This window comes from Gekko japonicus, unplaced genomic scaffold (assembly GCF_001447785.1).
Source record: "Gekko japonicus isolate JY-2015 unplaced genomic scaffold, Gekko_japonicus_V1.1 scaffold480, whole genome shotgun sequence".
NCBI lineage: Eukaryota > Metazoa > Chordata > Lepidosauria > Squamata > Gekkonidae > Gekko > Gekko japonicus.
In genome coordinates this window covers 1,056,512-1,072,982 of record NW_015175370.1, presented here as the reverse complement: position 1 = coordinate 1,072,982, position 16,471 = coordinate 1,056,512, and the positions used below count along the sequence as shown (strand labels likewise).

General features: G+C 42.6%; 1 protein-coding gene across 1 annotated transcript in view; it reads left to right on the top strand.

The window, feature by feature from the left end:
• Window positions 1-2,410: 2,410 nt before the first annotated feature.
• USP34 (ubiquitin specific peptidase 34) overlaps window positions 2,411-16,471 on the top strand; it is a 132,353-nt gene continuing 118,292 nt past the window's right edge. The window contains exon 1 of the mRNA XM_015425498.1: window positions 2,411-2,508. Within this exon, the coding sequence (XP_015280984.1) occupies window positions 2,466-2,508 (43 nt within the window). The 5' untranslated portion in view covers window positions 2,411-2,465. The remainder of the gene's footprint in view (window positions 2,509-16,471) is intronic.

Genomic DNA, 16,471 nt, shown 5'->3' with positions numbered 1-16,471 from the left:
CCATGTTTTAAGAATCACTGATTTCTATTAAGTGAACCCTTTTGACACACACTACAGGCCTATGAATATTTTCTTGGGATTAAGCCCCATTCAATATATCTGAATCGGATTCTAAGTAGACCTGCTTGGGATGTTATTCAAAGTACTGTTTTTTTTCCACTAAGGACTGGATCCAAAGGAATCCACAATCAGTTCTGCATGCCCAAAGGAGCATGCTCATAGAAGAGACCTGGTTTTCTCAAAGAGCAGCATTCCCCCTTGCCTAGTACCACATAATAAGCTACTTTTGTAATCAAAGGCAGTTTTTAAAAAAGCATGTGATATGGCATAATTTCTGTGTGTATGTAGCCAGTAAAATATGTAAACCCCTGAATTCCACTGGGTGCACCTGAAATAGATTTTTGGATCTCATCCTGTATATGGGATTATATATAATAAATGGCATGCCGTAGATGTAACATTAAATGACTTTGCCTCATGAACAAACGTCTTGCAGGCCTCTTCTTTCCTTGGACATAGTAATCCACTTCTATTTTCATGGGAAACCACATTGTTTGTCATCATCTCCAAATCACAAACAAACTATAGTTTGCACATTTCCCTAAGCACCAATGATGATACTATGGTTTAATCTTTGGTTTGGATTTCTAGTTTGTAGTGAAAATCATAGTTTGTAGCTCCTATGTAAGAAACCAGAAATAATTCATTAGTTGACCATGATCAAGTGAGGACACGTGAGCTCAAGGGTCCCCCAATCTTGCTCTTGTAGGCATCGATGAAGAATGCTGTTTAGTACCAAGGCACATCCTATAGAACAATCACTATGTCCGAACATTATTTTCAAAATAATCTACAAATATTTTCCTGAATATAACCTCCGGGTGCCAACAGTCAACTCAAAGGGACCTCAGCAGGGTATAATTCCATAGAGTCCACCCTCTGAAGCAGCCATTTGCTCTGGATTAATTGATCTCTGTAACCTAATTCCACATCTCCAGGGCTCACCTGGAGGTTGGCAACTCTACTCCCCATGCACTGTGACCTGATCCAAATGGGACTCACACATGCCTGTGAGGCACAGAACTCCAGAACCTTTCTTTGTGAAATGTAACTCAGTCCTTAATGTAACCTACCTAATAGAGTAGTTGTGAAAATAAAACCAAAGGGGTGGGGAACCACATATACCCCCTATGAACTGATTGGAGGAAGGATGGGACAAAAATGAGAGCTGAAAAATGATGCAGAGAAGCAAAAACTTGACATACCCAGGAAGGGGCATGAAAAGAACCAGGTTAAAGGGCCACCTAGTCTACCACCATTTTCCACAGCAGGCAACGAAATATCCCAGGAAGCAGGAAGGCCTCCAGCCACTAATATTCAAAAATAGTATCTGAAAATAGAGCTCCCATTAAGCCACTAATGACAGATCTCTAGTCCATGTATTTGTCTAACTGCTTTGTTTTCCTTTTTTAAAAATAATCATCTAAGCTAGGCAGGCAACGGACAATTAGAGCTATAGAGAGCCGAAATGAGTACAGGGTTGTTGTTAGGTCCAGCTCCTGTTCCTTTAAGAGTTGAATAAAAGGACAATTTGGAAACTACAGCGTGACCTGATGATAACGAGAGTAAGGGAACCAACGGGGTGACTGTCTTGGCTGCCGACGGCGTTCTGCTCAGATAAACTGGATCGCTTAATATAAACGTGCCCAAATTTGTGCAAGTTTTGTTTTTTTAAGTACAGATTGCCAATAGCGCTTGACGCTTTTTGACCCCTGGTGGAGACTATGTACTCTGAGGGCTGTTCTGCCCCGTGTGCCTCTCTCCCTTCAGTGAGTCACACGGCTGTAAGGCCGCGTCGAAGACATTTCCCGCCTTCCGTGGCGCCGCCATTTTGCCCTCCCCCAATTTCTATGTTTCTTTGGCCCAGCCTCCCAGCCGAGCTCTGAGGGACAGCTCCTCCTTCGTCTCCCGCCGCTTTGCCCGGAAATACCCGAACGGAACCCGAGCTCACTCGATCCCGCGCGCGCGCGCGCCCTCTGTCTTCTTCTTCTTCCTCCTTCACCACCACCACCACCACCTCCTCCTCCTCCCCCGCCCCACCTCATACAATCTCCTCCTCCTCCTTCCCCCTCAGCAAAATGGCGGCGCGTGGAGGCCTTAAGAGCCAGTGAGTGACTCGCCTTCTCCTCCTCCCCTCACCACCCTCGGTCGCCGCCAGGCTCTCGATTGCCCGTCATATTCCCCCCCCCCCCCCGGTCCTCGTCCCCTCCCCGCTACTTTCACACCCCTTCTCTTCCTACTCCTTTCTTCCTTTACGGTTATCTCTCCCCCCCCCATTTTCTCTGTCTTACTCAGCCGCCCCTCCCCCCACCCGCCAGCCCATCAATCAATCAGCGGCGACCGAGAGCGGATCAATCAATGGTCGGGAGGAGGAGGCGGCGGCTGCTGCTGCTGTTTAATGAACAATGTGTGAGAGCTGTGCCGAGCTGCTGGAGGTGTTAAACGAAAGTAAGTCAAGGCCTCAAAAAAAAAAAAAAAAAAAAAGGAATTATAAAATGATCTTGTCTGTTTCCATTTCTCTCCCTCCTCCCATCATCTACACAAACTGCCCCACGTTAAACCGGGAAGGGATGTTATGGGGGAGGGGTTGTTTGCCCTCGGATCTTCTTTTTCCCCCTTCCCCCCCCTCACTCGCTGGGCCTCGTCGTGGGGTGCGCGTGGAAGGGAGGGGTGAATATATAATGTATAAAGCAGGAAAGATCAATTTTTGAATTAAGCCTGCAGTCCTGTGTTTGGGGAGCAAAACCCACTGTAAATCGGCTGGGGCTTACTCCCGATTAAAGATAAGATCGGCTTTGAGGGGGACGAGAATGTTTTTTTCTTCCTCTCCGGTTCCCACGAAATGATGGGTGTTGCGGGGGTGGGGGGAGGGCTTGTAGTAAGGGGATACTCCTCGAAGGATGCAGGTGGAGGAAGGAGGTGGGTGAAGTTAACTTGATGTCCCTTCTCTTCATTTCCCCTCCCCCATTTCCATTTAATTTCATCCTCCCACTCACCAGCGGTAACCAAGGCCTACTTGTTCTTGCTTATGGTTGCAATGAGTTTGCAGGCGAGGCCTGAACTACTACTTTGCTGTGTTTGTAGCAGGGAATGAGTAAAGCTCTGGTTGCTCCATCCTCTTCGCTTCTCCTGTCTAATCCGCTGGAGTGAGTCTCTGATATCCTCTGGGTAGGAATATATGAGGGGGGAGATAGTAGGAAGGTCTTGAACTACAGTAACCCCTGATTATTGGGTGGGTTGTTTTTTTTTTTTAGAAGACTCGGGGATGGTGGAGGAGAGGCTAGAGGTGTATTTCCTGCTTTGCTTCAATTGTCACATTTTGTTTACTTATTTTTTTCCCCTTGTTAAAATACAGGGGTTTCCTAATATGTGTGTAGGGGGAGCAGGGCATTAACTCTTCCCATCGTTTACACATCCATACAGTTGCTTTATTTTGTCCTAACTCCCAAGCTCACCTGGTCTTTTGTCTCCTGAGTTGTGACTTGGTGCAAACATACTTCTTTTGTGTTTAGTAAACAGCTTTTCTAAACCCTCAGTTAGAAGTGAAGTAAGAAGTTGTAATTCTGTGCAGTTACTTAGGAGTGAGTCCTTTTGAACAGATTGAGATTTGCTTCCTTGTAGCATGAAATTCAAACAGTTTAAAGACTTCCTATCCCAAGATCCATTTTGTTTTAGGTTAGTGTAAGGTTTAAATTAATAGGGTGTATAGTTTTAAAGAATGTTATATACACACACATGCATGCATAATTTGTTCATGCAGGATGACTAGTAATTGTAATTGCCTGTTTCTGAAAAAATTCTCTGTAAATGAAGTCCTGAAAAAAGGAATAAATCACACTGTCAAGCTTTTAGGCAAGTTGTTTTGTTACAGTTGATACTTGTAATTATATATTGTTAACTGTTCACTCATTATTTTTATTATCTTGAGTATTATGTCAATTTCTGATTACATGAAGCAGATCTCAATAATAGTTACTGGTTGTACTCATGAGTAAGCCTTGCTAAGGTCATAGAAGTTTACTTCTGAATGTGTTTAAGATTGAAGTCTGTGTGATTGGTTCTGCAGGTTATCAGCATTGATGTAATCACCTTTATAAATTGATTATACTTTTTGTTTGCTTTGGCTGATATGTTTCTAACCTGGGGAGAGAATCATCATGTATTCTGTTCTGGTCTTGGAGTTGAGAGCAATATTTCCTCTAAGCTGTGGAATCTTGTGAGCAAAAATCCTACTTTGAAAGCTACTGGCATTAAAGTTGTGAGCGAGCGATTTGGCTGCTGCATAAATTAGTCTGCTCCGGAGACGTCCTTCCTGAGCTCAGACAAAAATCTGTGAGCTGGAGGCTAAAAAACTGTGAGCTCGCTCACACTAACTCAGCTTAGAGGGAACACTGGTTGAGAGTCACCTGGGATGAATGTAGGTTGATTGGTTAGAATTCCACAATGATAATTGGTTTACAGAATTTGCTGGAATCATTGTTTTAACAGTGATTTTAAAATATATAATTTAGGTAGCCTTGCTAGAGTTGCATCAATGTAATGACCAATACTGAGATCCAACAGAATAACTTTTTAATTCTAAGGTAATAAAATATGTCATGGAATCTTTACATTTGCTTTTGTCTGTGTGTCCTCCTAATGATTTCAGTGTCACAGTTAATACTTAACAGTTAATACTTCTTAATTTAAATTGTTGTGTATTGATACTTTCTTTTATTAAAAAAAGCTACTAGTGACATCATGTCTCTCCTATATGTTGCCAGCAAAAGGGAGTAGAGTAAACTGAAAGAGTGATAGGCAACCAAAAAATGCCAATCAGTTTCTCCACCACCTGGGAATTATATATATAATTCAGATGTGGAAGGGCATTTTAAGACACAGTTTGACACTGTCTATTACAATTGGATGACTCACTGCCTTGCCAATGTGGGGATATGTGGGACAGCCTTGGAGTGGTTCATATCATTTCTCCATGGTCAGGGAAGAGGTTGGTGCTTGGGGAGAGGATCTCACTACAATACCCTTTGGTGTGTGGTGTCCCTCAACGGGTGATCGTCTCCCTAATGTTATTCAACATCTATATGTGCCCCATTGCCCAGTTGATCTGGAGTTTTCGGCTGGGCTGCCATCAGTATGCTGATGAGACCCAGCTGTATCTGTTGATGGATGGCCAGCCGAATACTGCCCCAGATTTTTTTAGCTGAAGGTTTGGAGGCCATGGTTGGTTGGTTAAAGCAGAGCTGGCTGAAAGTAAATCCATAGAAGACAGAGGTCCATATCTGGGCCAGGGGGGATGTTGGGACAGGGATCCAACTCCTGCCTCTTGATATGCCCCATTGACTTAAATGCCAACGGTCAAGAGTCTGTATGAATACCTCTCTTTCAGTGGAGTCCCAGATCACAAATGTTGCTAGCTTTTCCCCATCTACGCCAGGTCAAGCAACTGGTTCCTTTCCTCTCTCCCCCTGACTGAGCTACAGTGATCCATGCAACAGTCACCTGCAGATTGGAATACTGCAATTCGCTCTATGCAGGGCTACCCTTGAGGCTGTCCCAAAACTCCAGCTGGTCCAGAATGCGGAAGTGCATGTTATTACTGAAACACCTTCAGGAGCACTCATCCAACCAGTGCTCCACCATCTGTACTGGCTCCAGGTGGAATATCATATCAAGTTCAAGATTTTAACCTTTAAAGTCCTTTGCAGTCTGGGACTGACATATCTATGGGACCGTCTCTCCTGGTATGTTCCCCAAGGAGCATTATGCTCAATGGATCAACATTTTCTGGTGATCCCTGGCCTGAAAAATATCTGTTTAGCCTCAACCAAAGCTAGAGCCTTCTTGGCTCTGGTGCCGGCTTGGTGGAACGCTCTCCCAAGTGAGATCCAGGCCCTGTGGGACCTAATGCAGTTCCACAGGGTCTGCAAAACAGGCCTGTGGTTGAGGCAGTGGCAATTCCATCTGTATTTGCCTCTCCCTGCTTTGTTGTTGCTTGTTTTTGGCTGTCCACCTGTTATAGTACCATCTTAACATCCACAGACATACTTGAAGTACAGTGGTTTCTGAGAGAAGATGCACCAAGTTGTGTCAAACCATGCGCTGCCATCTGACTGATTAGATTTAAATTGTTATAAACTGTTGTAGTAAATTGGGTTTTCATTATTTATTGTTTTGATAGTGTTGTTGCTACCTGTTGTTACCCACCCTGAGCCCTGCTGTGCAGGGGTGGGTGGGTTATAAACCGAAGATAATAAATAGAGGTTTTTATTTGAGTAGTATGTATTGGAGGAGCTCAGATAGTTTTTGTACACAGGAGGCTTTTGAGCTCATTATGTGGCTTTTTTAATTTCTTTGAGTGTTTAAGGAACTTTTCATTGTTTGGTTATTTTATTATTCCTGCTTGAAATATCATCTTATGCCTTAAGAAAATAAAGCTAGTAAAAAATGAGGTCATGATCAAAATTTGTGAGTCAGAGATTGCTAGCAGTTCTCTGCTCTGCTTGCTGAGCATTTGAGATTGTCTCTTCATTGTATTTACAGTATTAGAGCTGTGTCTTCAAAGAGATCCAGAAATTAAAGTTCTCTTGTAACTGAACTTTATTAAGCAACAATAGAATAAACCAAACAATATATGCTGTAGTGGATATTGTAGTGGTCTTTAAAATGCAGAATTTTTTAGGTGTGTTAACAAACGTATTCATGCCTTAAGTTTTGGAAATCAAGTTGCTTGTAGTAACTGGAAGGAAATGACATACAGTGAAATAGAATGTAAAAACAGTGATTGTGAGAGAACTCAAAGATGAGGGTTTCACATGTCTGTGGGGGTGCCTTTATCATCAACAAGGTCTAGTCATCCTTTCTCCAAATTCACTCCTCCTGTCGATACTGCATCTTGACTGGGACATTGTTTTTGGCCTCAGTAAGGGAATGCCCTGACCAGGCTAGCCTGATCTCGGAAGCTAAGCAGGGTAGGCCCTGGTTAGTATTTGGATGAGAGACCACCAAGGAATACTGGATTTGCTACGCAGAGGCAGGCAATGGCAAACTACTTCTGAATGTCTCTTGCCATGACAGCAAAAAAGGAAAGAAAGAAAAGGGAAAAGAAAAAAGTAGAAGGCTTGTACCAGAGTGGAGGTTATGGAAGATAACAGTCCAGTGACATATTAAGACTAACATGAAGTGTGCATGGCATGCACATGGAAGCTTATACCCAGAACTAAACTTTGTTGGTCTTAAAGGTGCCACTGGACTGAAACATTGATTTATTCCAGCATAAGCTTTTGAGAGTCAGAGTTCCCTTTCATGGTAGGAGAGGTATGTGATGAAAGTCTCACCTCCCTGCTTATTTGCATCAGGAAAAATGTTTTTTGCTGCCATGAGTGAAAGGAATGTTTAAAAAACAAACAAGAATCCAATTCATACATTGGAAAATAGTTCCAGACTTAGGAGCATCTGACTTGCTCCAATAGGGTCTGTGTTGGCCGTGTACACAAGAACATAAGGCCAACTGGATACTTCACAAGGGCATAAAGTAGTGTTAACACACATCTGTCTCTGGAGGTTATTTGAGGATATTGCCTTCTAAACTGTTAACACAGCTTTAACAACTTTTAAGAACAAGAATACTTAACAGCCTAAAGTGTTGTGTTGAAGTTATGTGGGAGTGTCTTAACATTCTTTGTGGTTTTGCCTCCTATAGTTAGCCTCTTTGTGGTGGACTAAGGCACTTTTCAAGGACAAAACAAAGCATTGATCTTGTGAATAATGCTGGAATTCCTGTTTGTGTATATAGCCCCATCAGTATACATAGTGCTTTATAGAATAACAAAGATTTCTGCCCTGAGTAGCTTACAGTTTAAAATGCAGCTGGTGAAGTGAGCTGTGATCTATGAAAAGCTTATGCTAGAATTAATTTTGTTCATCTTTAAGGCGTCACTAGACTCCTGTTTTAATCTATGGTAAGTTTATTTAGAGAATTCTGTTCAGTTTCTTCCTTACTTTTTTTTGTCAGAGCAAGTAACACAGGCATTAAAGACCACTAAGGATTTAAAGGGCATTTGCTAAACTGAAATAACCCTTCATATGAACATGCATATATGCAGCTAGTCTGAGTGATTTTCAGGAATGAGCTCTTTAAATCTTAACCTGGCATAGGTTTATCTTTAATAATCATACCAATTACATACAGTTATTAATATCAAGCATGTTATCCTTCTCATCTGCATCTCTCCAATGGTTTCAGCATGAGCAGTCTGCAGACACAGAACTTTCTCACAGGACCAGGTTTTTGGCAGAAGATAGTAACATGAGGTGCAGAAAACTTTCAGCGGGAAATGTTTTGAGGCTTTATTTCCCCATGGGAAAATGTCCACCCCACATCCTTTGCTCCTGTGCACAGTTAATGAAGAGGAAGGAATATGATATAGTAAGTTGCTCGTTGCAGGTAGGGGTAATGTTCCTAGCTGGTCTGAAGGAAAAAATGTCCTGCCCCTTTAGTAGAGGTTTCATAAGATGCTATTTACCAGGCGATGTTGTTTGTCACCATACCATGGAAAGCTTCAGCTGGCAGTAGTGTAAACTGACAAGTAGTGTAAGTATTTCTGCTGGCAGTGAATCTGAAGGTTTCCTTCCATATAGATCTAGTGATCATGCAAACTTGGGAAGTGCTAAAATTGTTAAACTCTCCTTACATTGATCACTTTCTAAAATGTGAAAACGTTTTAACCTTTAAATATTTTTAAAAATAAGGAGAGTGTGTGTTGTTGAGTTATACCTCAAAATATTCCAATAAGAATAATGTTTGAATAAAGCTCCAAATTTGGTCGAATACAGTATTGAAACCACACTTCATATGTCTGTTTTGGTTTTTTCCATGACCAAATACTTTGGTATAGCTCCTTTTGTTATTGGAAACACTTTTGAGATGTTTATGTAGAATATAAAGTTTACATGGCACAATTAAAATTGTTTACTATGGCCCCGGTCACACGGGCTAAATATTGGGGGGGGGGGAGGCGTGGCTAATTGCCCCGGCTCAGTTTGATCCGCGATTATGCGATCAGACGCGCCGGCGGCACACCACGGGTCCTTCCCTCGGCGCCGGTGGGTAAATGAGGGACCGGAGGGGAATGCCATGCGCTGGCTCGATCACACCACGGGAGTCTGGAGGCAGCCCGTGGCAAACATTTACTAGTACCTTGGAGGTACTAGTTTTTTAACTCGCATTGTCGGCGGTAAGCCACGGGTGCGCTCCACTTCCCAGATGTTGGGGTGTGATCACGCCCGGATAATCCGCCCACCATTCGTGCCTCTCCCGTGGCAATTTTGCCGTGTGACCGGGGGCTCAGTGCGTCAAATTAAGATTCTTGTTTTTTCTTAAATTGTAGGAATTGCCATCATTGATAGGTTAATGGGTTTGCATTCTTTGGGTTCCATGTTTCGTTATGAAATGTGGAGGCACTGTCTCTAGTTGCACCCATATTGGAAGAAATGTGAAAAGGTAACATCAGAACATTATGTACACCTTTTTCAGAGAGAAAGTGTATTCTACATCTCACAGTGCCATCCAAAACAGTAGAACAAAGTTTGAGTCCTGTGGCACCTTTAAGACCAATGAAGTTTAATTCTGGGTATAAGTTTTCGTGTGTATGTACACATCTTCAGATACATGCACACAAAAGTTTATACCCAGAATTAAACTTTTCTGAGGTGCCACTGGACTCAAACTTTGTTCTGTTGCTTCAGACCAACACAGCCGCCCACCTTAATCTATCAAAAACGGTGTTAAACATTCTAAGCCAACAGGTTTAGAGGGGTATAATTCTGCTTTGGATGGTATTGCCAGTTTGTTATATGGGTGCATCTTATTTTAAATAGAGTTGTATGTTATATTCCTAACATGTTAGAAACAGAGAATTTAAGTGCCACAGTTAATGTAGTTTGTGCAGTATGTATTAACTGAATCATCATGTAGCCTGGAATTCTGTGGTTCATTTGCTTGTAAAGGTTTTCCTTAATTTAGCTGCTGTTTCTTTACCCTAGGAGGTTTACGGGCAGTTCTGTAGTTCGTATGAAAATGTAAGGATATGTCATAATTTACTTTTGGATATGAATGGCTTCTTAATTACACAATGTGTATACTGCCTTTTATAATGGTACCCATGCATGTCAGTTGTGTATTTTGCAGGCAGAAATCATGATTTCCACACATCGATACCATTAGTAAATACTGTTATGCATGAGTGCTTCACTCTTGGAAATAAGTTCTGAAGTTACAAAAGTTAGCACATGACTAAGTTATACCAGGCTTGTAAAAAGCTGCAATTCTGTGCACAAGTTCTTGGGAGCAATTCCTATTGAATTGATTGGAACTTCTAAATAAACCTACTAGTACTGGATAGTACAAGTCAACCTCTAGTTGACCAAGCAAGGAAAAGAATTGGATGTCTCCCCTCCCCCTGGTTAGGTTACATATTAATAGAGATGTGTATGAGCAGGCTGGCTTTTAAATATGTTTTGCCTTGTAAATTGTTTGCAAAACAGCTGTAAATTCTGGCATACTTATACAGGCATAGAAAATGATGGGATCTGTTTCAAAGAGTACTTTCACAAGATTGCATTCTTTTTATTCTTCGTCCATAGTTACCACCTCTTGTTGTACTATTATAATTGTTAACACAGATTAGCATCCCCAGTATATTCAGAAGTGCTTAAAGAATGGGAAAAGAAACTCAGAGTCCCCTGATTAAGATCAAATCAGGTAGAAACAAACAAGCGCCCTCCCCCCCAAACCTTCCTCACTCAGCTGTTTGTCTTTACCTCCACCAGCAGTGCCCTTCCCTCAACCCCCCTTTTTGTTCCCTCCCCATGTTCAGTTTACATTTTCTTCTCCTATCTCCTCCAGCATTATCTTTCTTCCTTCCCATCTTCCGACTTTTTGTCTGTCGCCTCCCCAATGCTTACACTAACTGAGGCTTGGAATCCTTGATAATGTTAGTTGTAAGTTGCCTAGCAAAATGGTTTCTGAGATTTCATGAAGTAGTCTTGTGAGATCTCAGTGGTAAACTTTTCCTTAAGCAGAATCTGGGGTTTTTCTGTTTTGTTCTTACTTTTCCTATTTTTCCGCAAACCTGGGACTTCCCCCAGACTTGTAAAAAAAATCTCCCAGGGTCTGTGGATTTTTTTGATGCATACTCTGTGGCCTGGTTCAGAATTAGATACAATTTTCCAAATCTAGTTAAGCTTCACCTAGAGTCTTTCATTGAAATACAGTAACTTACAGTTCCAATACTGAATTATTGTGTTGTTGTTGTTGTTGTTCAGTCGCACAGTCGAGTCCGACTCTTTGCGACCCCATGGACCAGTTCACGCCAGGCCTTCCTGTCTTCCGCCGTCCTCTGGAGTTTGCTCAATTTCATGACACTAACCATCTCATCCTTTGCCGTTCCTGTCTTCTTTGACCTTCAATCTTTCCCAGCATCAGAAAATTTAAGATTTCTTGAAGAGATCTCTAGTCCTTCCCATTCTATTGTTTTCCAGTGTGTTCTCTTGACGAAGCTCTGTTAACCTTTGCCCTGCTTCATTTTGTTCTCCAAGGCCAAACTTGTCTGTTATTCCAGTTACCTTTTGACTTCCTACTTTAGCATTCCAGTCCCCTATGATGATGAGGACATCATTTTTTGGTGTTAGTTCTATGAGGTGTTGTAGGTCTTCATAGAACCGGTCCACTTCAGCCTCTTCTGCATCAGTGGTTGGGGGATAGACTTGGATTACTGTGATTAGATTTTATGGAGGACAAGTCTATCAAAGGCTACTACCATGGTGACTGAGGGGAACCTCCACTAAACCTCTGAATCCCAGAGTCAGGAAGCAACATCAGGGGAAGGCCTTACCCTCTATGCCCTGTCAGTTGAGCCAGTTTGGTGTAGTGGTTAAGTGCGTGGACTCTAATCTGGGAGAACCAGGTTTGATTCCCCACTCCTCCACTTCCACCTGGCTGGATGGCCTTGGGCAAGCCGTAGCTCTGATAAGAGCTGTTCTTGAAAAAGAGCAGTTTCTGTCAGCGCTCTCTCAGCCCCACCTACCACACAGGGTGTCTGTTGTGGGGAGGGGAAGGGAAAGGAGTTTGTAAGCTGCTCTGAGAGACCTTTGGGTATCTCTTCTTCTTCTTCTGTTGCTGGTTGTCCAGAGGAACTGGTTGGCCACTGTGTAAGATGCTAGAGTAGATGGACCATTGGTCTGATCCAGCAGGGCTCTTCCTATGTTCTTGGGAGTCAGATGTAATACGCCCCACAGAGTTATTCTATGCTACAGTATATATTTTGGAATGCCCCCACAATACCTTACATGGCTAACCACAATGTAGATTCCTTCACATAGTATATATGTGGTATTAAATTGGGACCACTGAAGAAGGCCTTTGTAGCCAAAACACATCTAGTCCTATTTTATTGGTTCCAAATAGTGCTACTAAGAGTATACTGCATTATATGTAATGTGTACTGCACAGTGGGTGACCTTGGATAGAGTAAAGGCCTGTTTTGTTTTTAATGAACTAGGTAGGCTTGAGGTGGGGGGAGCAGAGAAAGGAAGTAACGTTAACTTTAAATGTGTTCTCAAAGCTCCTCCCCACCAGCCAGCTTGGAGAAGGCATTTGTCTCTTTTAATCCCTTTGCCAAGCCAAGTTCTCAAAGCCCCTCCCCGCCAGCCAGCTTGGAGAAGGCATTTGTCTCTTTAAATCCCTTTGCCAAGCCAAGCCAGCTGGCGTTTTGGGTGTGTGTGTGCATCTAAAGTTAAAGTTGCTTTCTTTCCACTCTCCCCCTTCCCTCTCCCATCTATTTGCTTTGTTTCTCTCTCTCTCTCTCTTTCTACCGCTTTCATTCTTTCTTTCCACCTCTCTCTTTCTCTCTTAGACAAATAAATATCATTAGCAAACAAATATCATTGGACAAATAAATATCATTATCAGTATCCGTTTTTATCCCTTTTGTTTTTATTTTTGGCAGTCTCGTTTAATATTAATACAAAAGCTATTTTGCATGTTTTCCAATAAAAACCGTGTGTGTAATATCTGTTCATGTCTTGTGGCTCTCAAACATCTGATATTTATTTTATGTGGCTCTTCCGTTAAGCAAGTTTGGCCACCTCTGACTTAGAGGTTACTGTCAGAGTGGATAAGGGCCACTTCCAGCTGGTAAAGTGCTAGCCTGTAAGTTAAATGTACCTAAACCTTTAAGGAGGACAGTTATTTTCTGCTGTTGTGAGGTAGCGCCTCTCCTGTTGCTTATTGAGGCCTAGAAAAATAGTGTCAGATATCTGTATAAATGCTATTTCAGCAGATTTATGGTGGAGCATTTCTTCAGAGAAAACATGTTTCATTGGCTTGGGGCAGCAGGCTGAAATTTCACTGTTTTCTGAGTGCTTCCCCTTTTAATGTTTGATTTGTTTCAATTTGGGACTGTCTAGTTTGGCCAATGTAAATGGCAAAAGGTGTGATACACATGATAGTCTAATACCACATTATAAATTGTGATTTTGCTCCTTTCCTACTGCAGCATCTCAAGCTATGGGGCTGTTCATCCATGTGGTCCCCACAGCCTTGGGAATTAACTTTCTCAAGGTGGGAAAAGGCCTGGTGGGGGGAGAGAATGCTAGAATGATATAGAGGAATTTCACATTACCCTTTTTAACCCGTTTTGAAGCCGTTTTTGATTTGTTGTGGAGTAAACTGATAATAGGGCTGCCATTTCACACATGGCTTTCCCCTTCCGGTAAAAAGCTGGATCTGAAGCGGTTTGCCATTTCAGACTGCACCGCTTTTTCCCTGTCGTTTTTTGCCTGCGTGGGCAATCTCCGGTTTTTTTTTAACGTTCGCTTTAGAGCGCTATAGTGCTCTAACACAACACTCCAGGCATTTCAATGGGGTTGATATAATGCTGTTGCGTTATAGCGCTATAAAGCGAACGTTAAAAAAAAAAGCCAGAGATCGCCCGCACGGGCGAAAAACGGCGGGGAAAAGCGCATCGGAACCGGGAGAGGAAACTGAAGACTACTTGGAAGCAGTTGACAGGTAAAACGCTTCAGCCCCATTTCCTAAACGGGACAGTAGCGTTTGTGTGTGAAATTACAAATATATTCCAGTAGGGAACCGGTTCTAAAACGGTTCTCTCTGAAATGACAAACCAGAAACCGTTTGGGAACCATTCCTCTTCCAGACTATATTGTCTGTCTGAAATTCCTCATAGTCTTTTTATCTGTGGATCGTTGGAACCAACCAATGCATGGTGGTTCCAGGATTGCCTGCTACTATACATGACAACAAGTGTTACTCCCTGTACATTATTCAGAACTTAGCTTCTGCTTCAGAACTTAGCTCCCAGTAGGCTTCTGGACACAAATGAAGACATTGGCTATGTCCTATAAAGATCTTACTGGTCTCCACCAAATTTATGCCAGCAGAAACTTTATACAGAAATTCTGCTCCTTATAAAGCAGAAGCTACTGACCTTGTTGAACCTGTGGATATTATTGGAATTTTGGGAACAGCTAGTGGGTACCACCACCAAATGGTTGCTGTGGAGCAGTAGCCAGTAAGGAAATAGCTGCTGCTGCTGGGGTGTGTGTGTGTGTCAAGCCAAGCATCCTCCTATGACAGAGGCAGCAGTTTCTGAATAGGTTCTCCCCCAAAGGCATGCAGGTGATGTCTTTTTGGTTCTTCTGAAGTACCTCCTCTTTCAGTGAGGTAGAGAGAAACTAGGATTGGTTTGGAAAAGAGGTAGTTCAGGGAAGAAGAAAGGAGGCACCAGGACACACATTGGCAGGTTTCATGGTACTGAAAAGGGCAGTGCTGGAAATAACTGTTATAAATCATCTCACCCGTTGTATTCTAGTGTCCAGCCCTTTCTGTTTGTACCATCTTTAGAGTTATGAAGGCCTGGGAAACATTTTCTGTTTTGTATTTTCCCCAAGGTCCTTTTTCAGTTTTTCAAATGGGGGGAAACATTCTTACAAAATGCTTTTTCTTCTGGAATGAGTGAAACTCTTCCAATCTTCTCAGAAGGAGCCAGCCCCAAAATTTAGTAGCCAGACCAATTTTTCAGAAGCCTTTAGGGTTTCGTAAATTTCGTGACCCCATTTTCTAATCCTTGCCACCAAAAACTGAATCCTCAAGTATCAACAGTTTCTCATAATTTTATTAAAGCAATGGCAGGAGTGTTGTAGTACAGAAATAAATGTACAAGTAATCATGGTTGTCAGCACCATTGTAGTAACTGGGGGTTAGTTTATATTTTTAACTGTCAAATGTAGTTAGTTTTAGCAGGAGCCCAAGGGTGGGTTCCTGAGTCTGAAGGGTGGCCACCTGCAGGTTATTGGTTGGTTGTTTAGCTTTGATGCTGAGCAAGGGGAGCAGGTGAGTTTGGTTAAGCCTAATGGGCAGATGGTGCTGGTGGTTCAAGCTCCAGTGGTTAAAATTGCAGTCCTTCTTTAATTGGTTGTTGGACTTCAAAGTTCCTGAAGGTCAGAAGGGGTCTTCTGTTGGTGTTGGGTTTTTTAAAAAAAACCGACTCTGCATGATGGACTGAGCTTGTAGAGATGATTGCTGTAAAAGGATTGCTGGGGTTTGTGTTTAAGAACAGCTGGGACTAACTAGAGTTACTCTATCCAAGGTAAATTAGCTAGAGACTAAGCCAGTTTCTTGTTTTGGTGCACAGAATATTGGTACTTCTTGTTGTTCAGTCGCACTGTCGAGTCCGACTCTTCGCAACCCCATGGACCAGATCACGCCAGGCCTTCCTGTCTTCTGCCGTCCTCTGAAGTTTGCTCAATTTCATGTTCATTGCATCTGTAAAACTGTCCAACCATCTCATCCTTTGCCGTCCCCGTCTTCTTTGACCTTCAATCTTTCCCAGCATCAGGGTCTTCTCCAGTGAGTGCTCCCTTCTCATTTGGTGGCCAAAGTATTGGAGCTTCAGTTTCATTATCTGGCCTTCCAGGGAACAGTCAGGGTTGATTTCTTTGAGGATTGACTGATTTGATCTTCTTGCAGTCCAAGGGACTCTCAAGAGTCTTCTCCAGCACCATAGGTCAAAAGAATCTATTCTTCGGCGCTCGGCCTTCCTTATAGTCCAACTCTCACAGCCATACATGACTACTGGGAATACCATTGCTTTGACCATGCGGACTTTTGTTGGCAGGGTGATGTCTCTACTTTTTATCATGCTGTTTAGGTTCGCCATCACTTTCCTCCCAAGGAAATCTTTTAATTTCATGGCTGCTGTCACAGTCTATGGTGATCTGGGATCCCAGGAATGTGAAGTCTGTCACTACTTCCACGACTTCCCCTTCTATTTGCCAAGGAGTGATGGGGCCGGATGCCATGATCTTAGTTTTTTTGATGTTGAGCTTCAAGCCC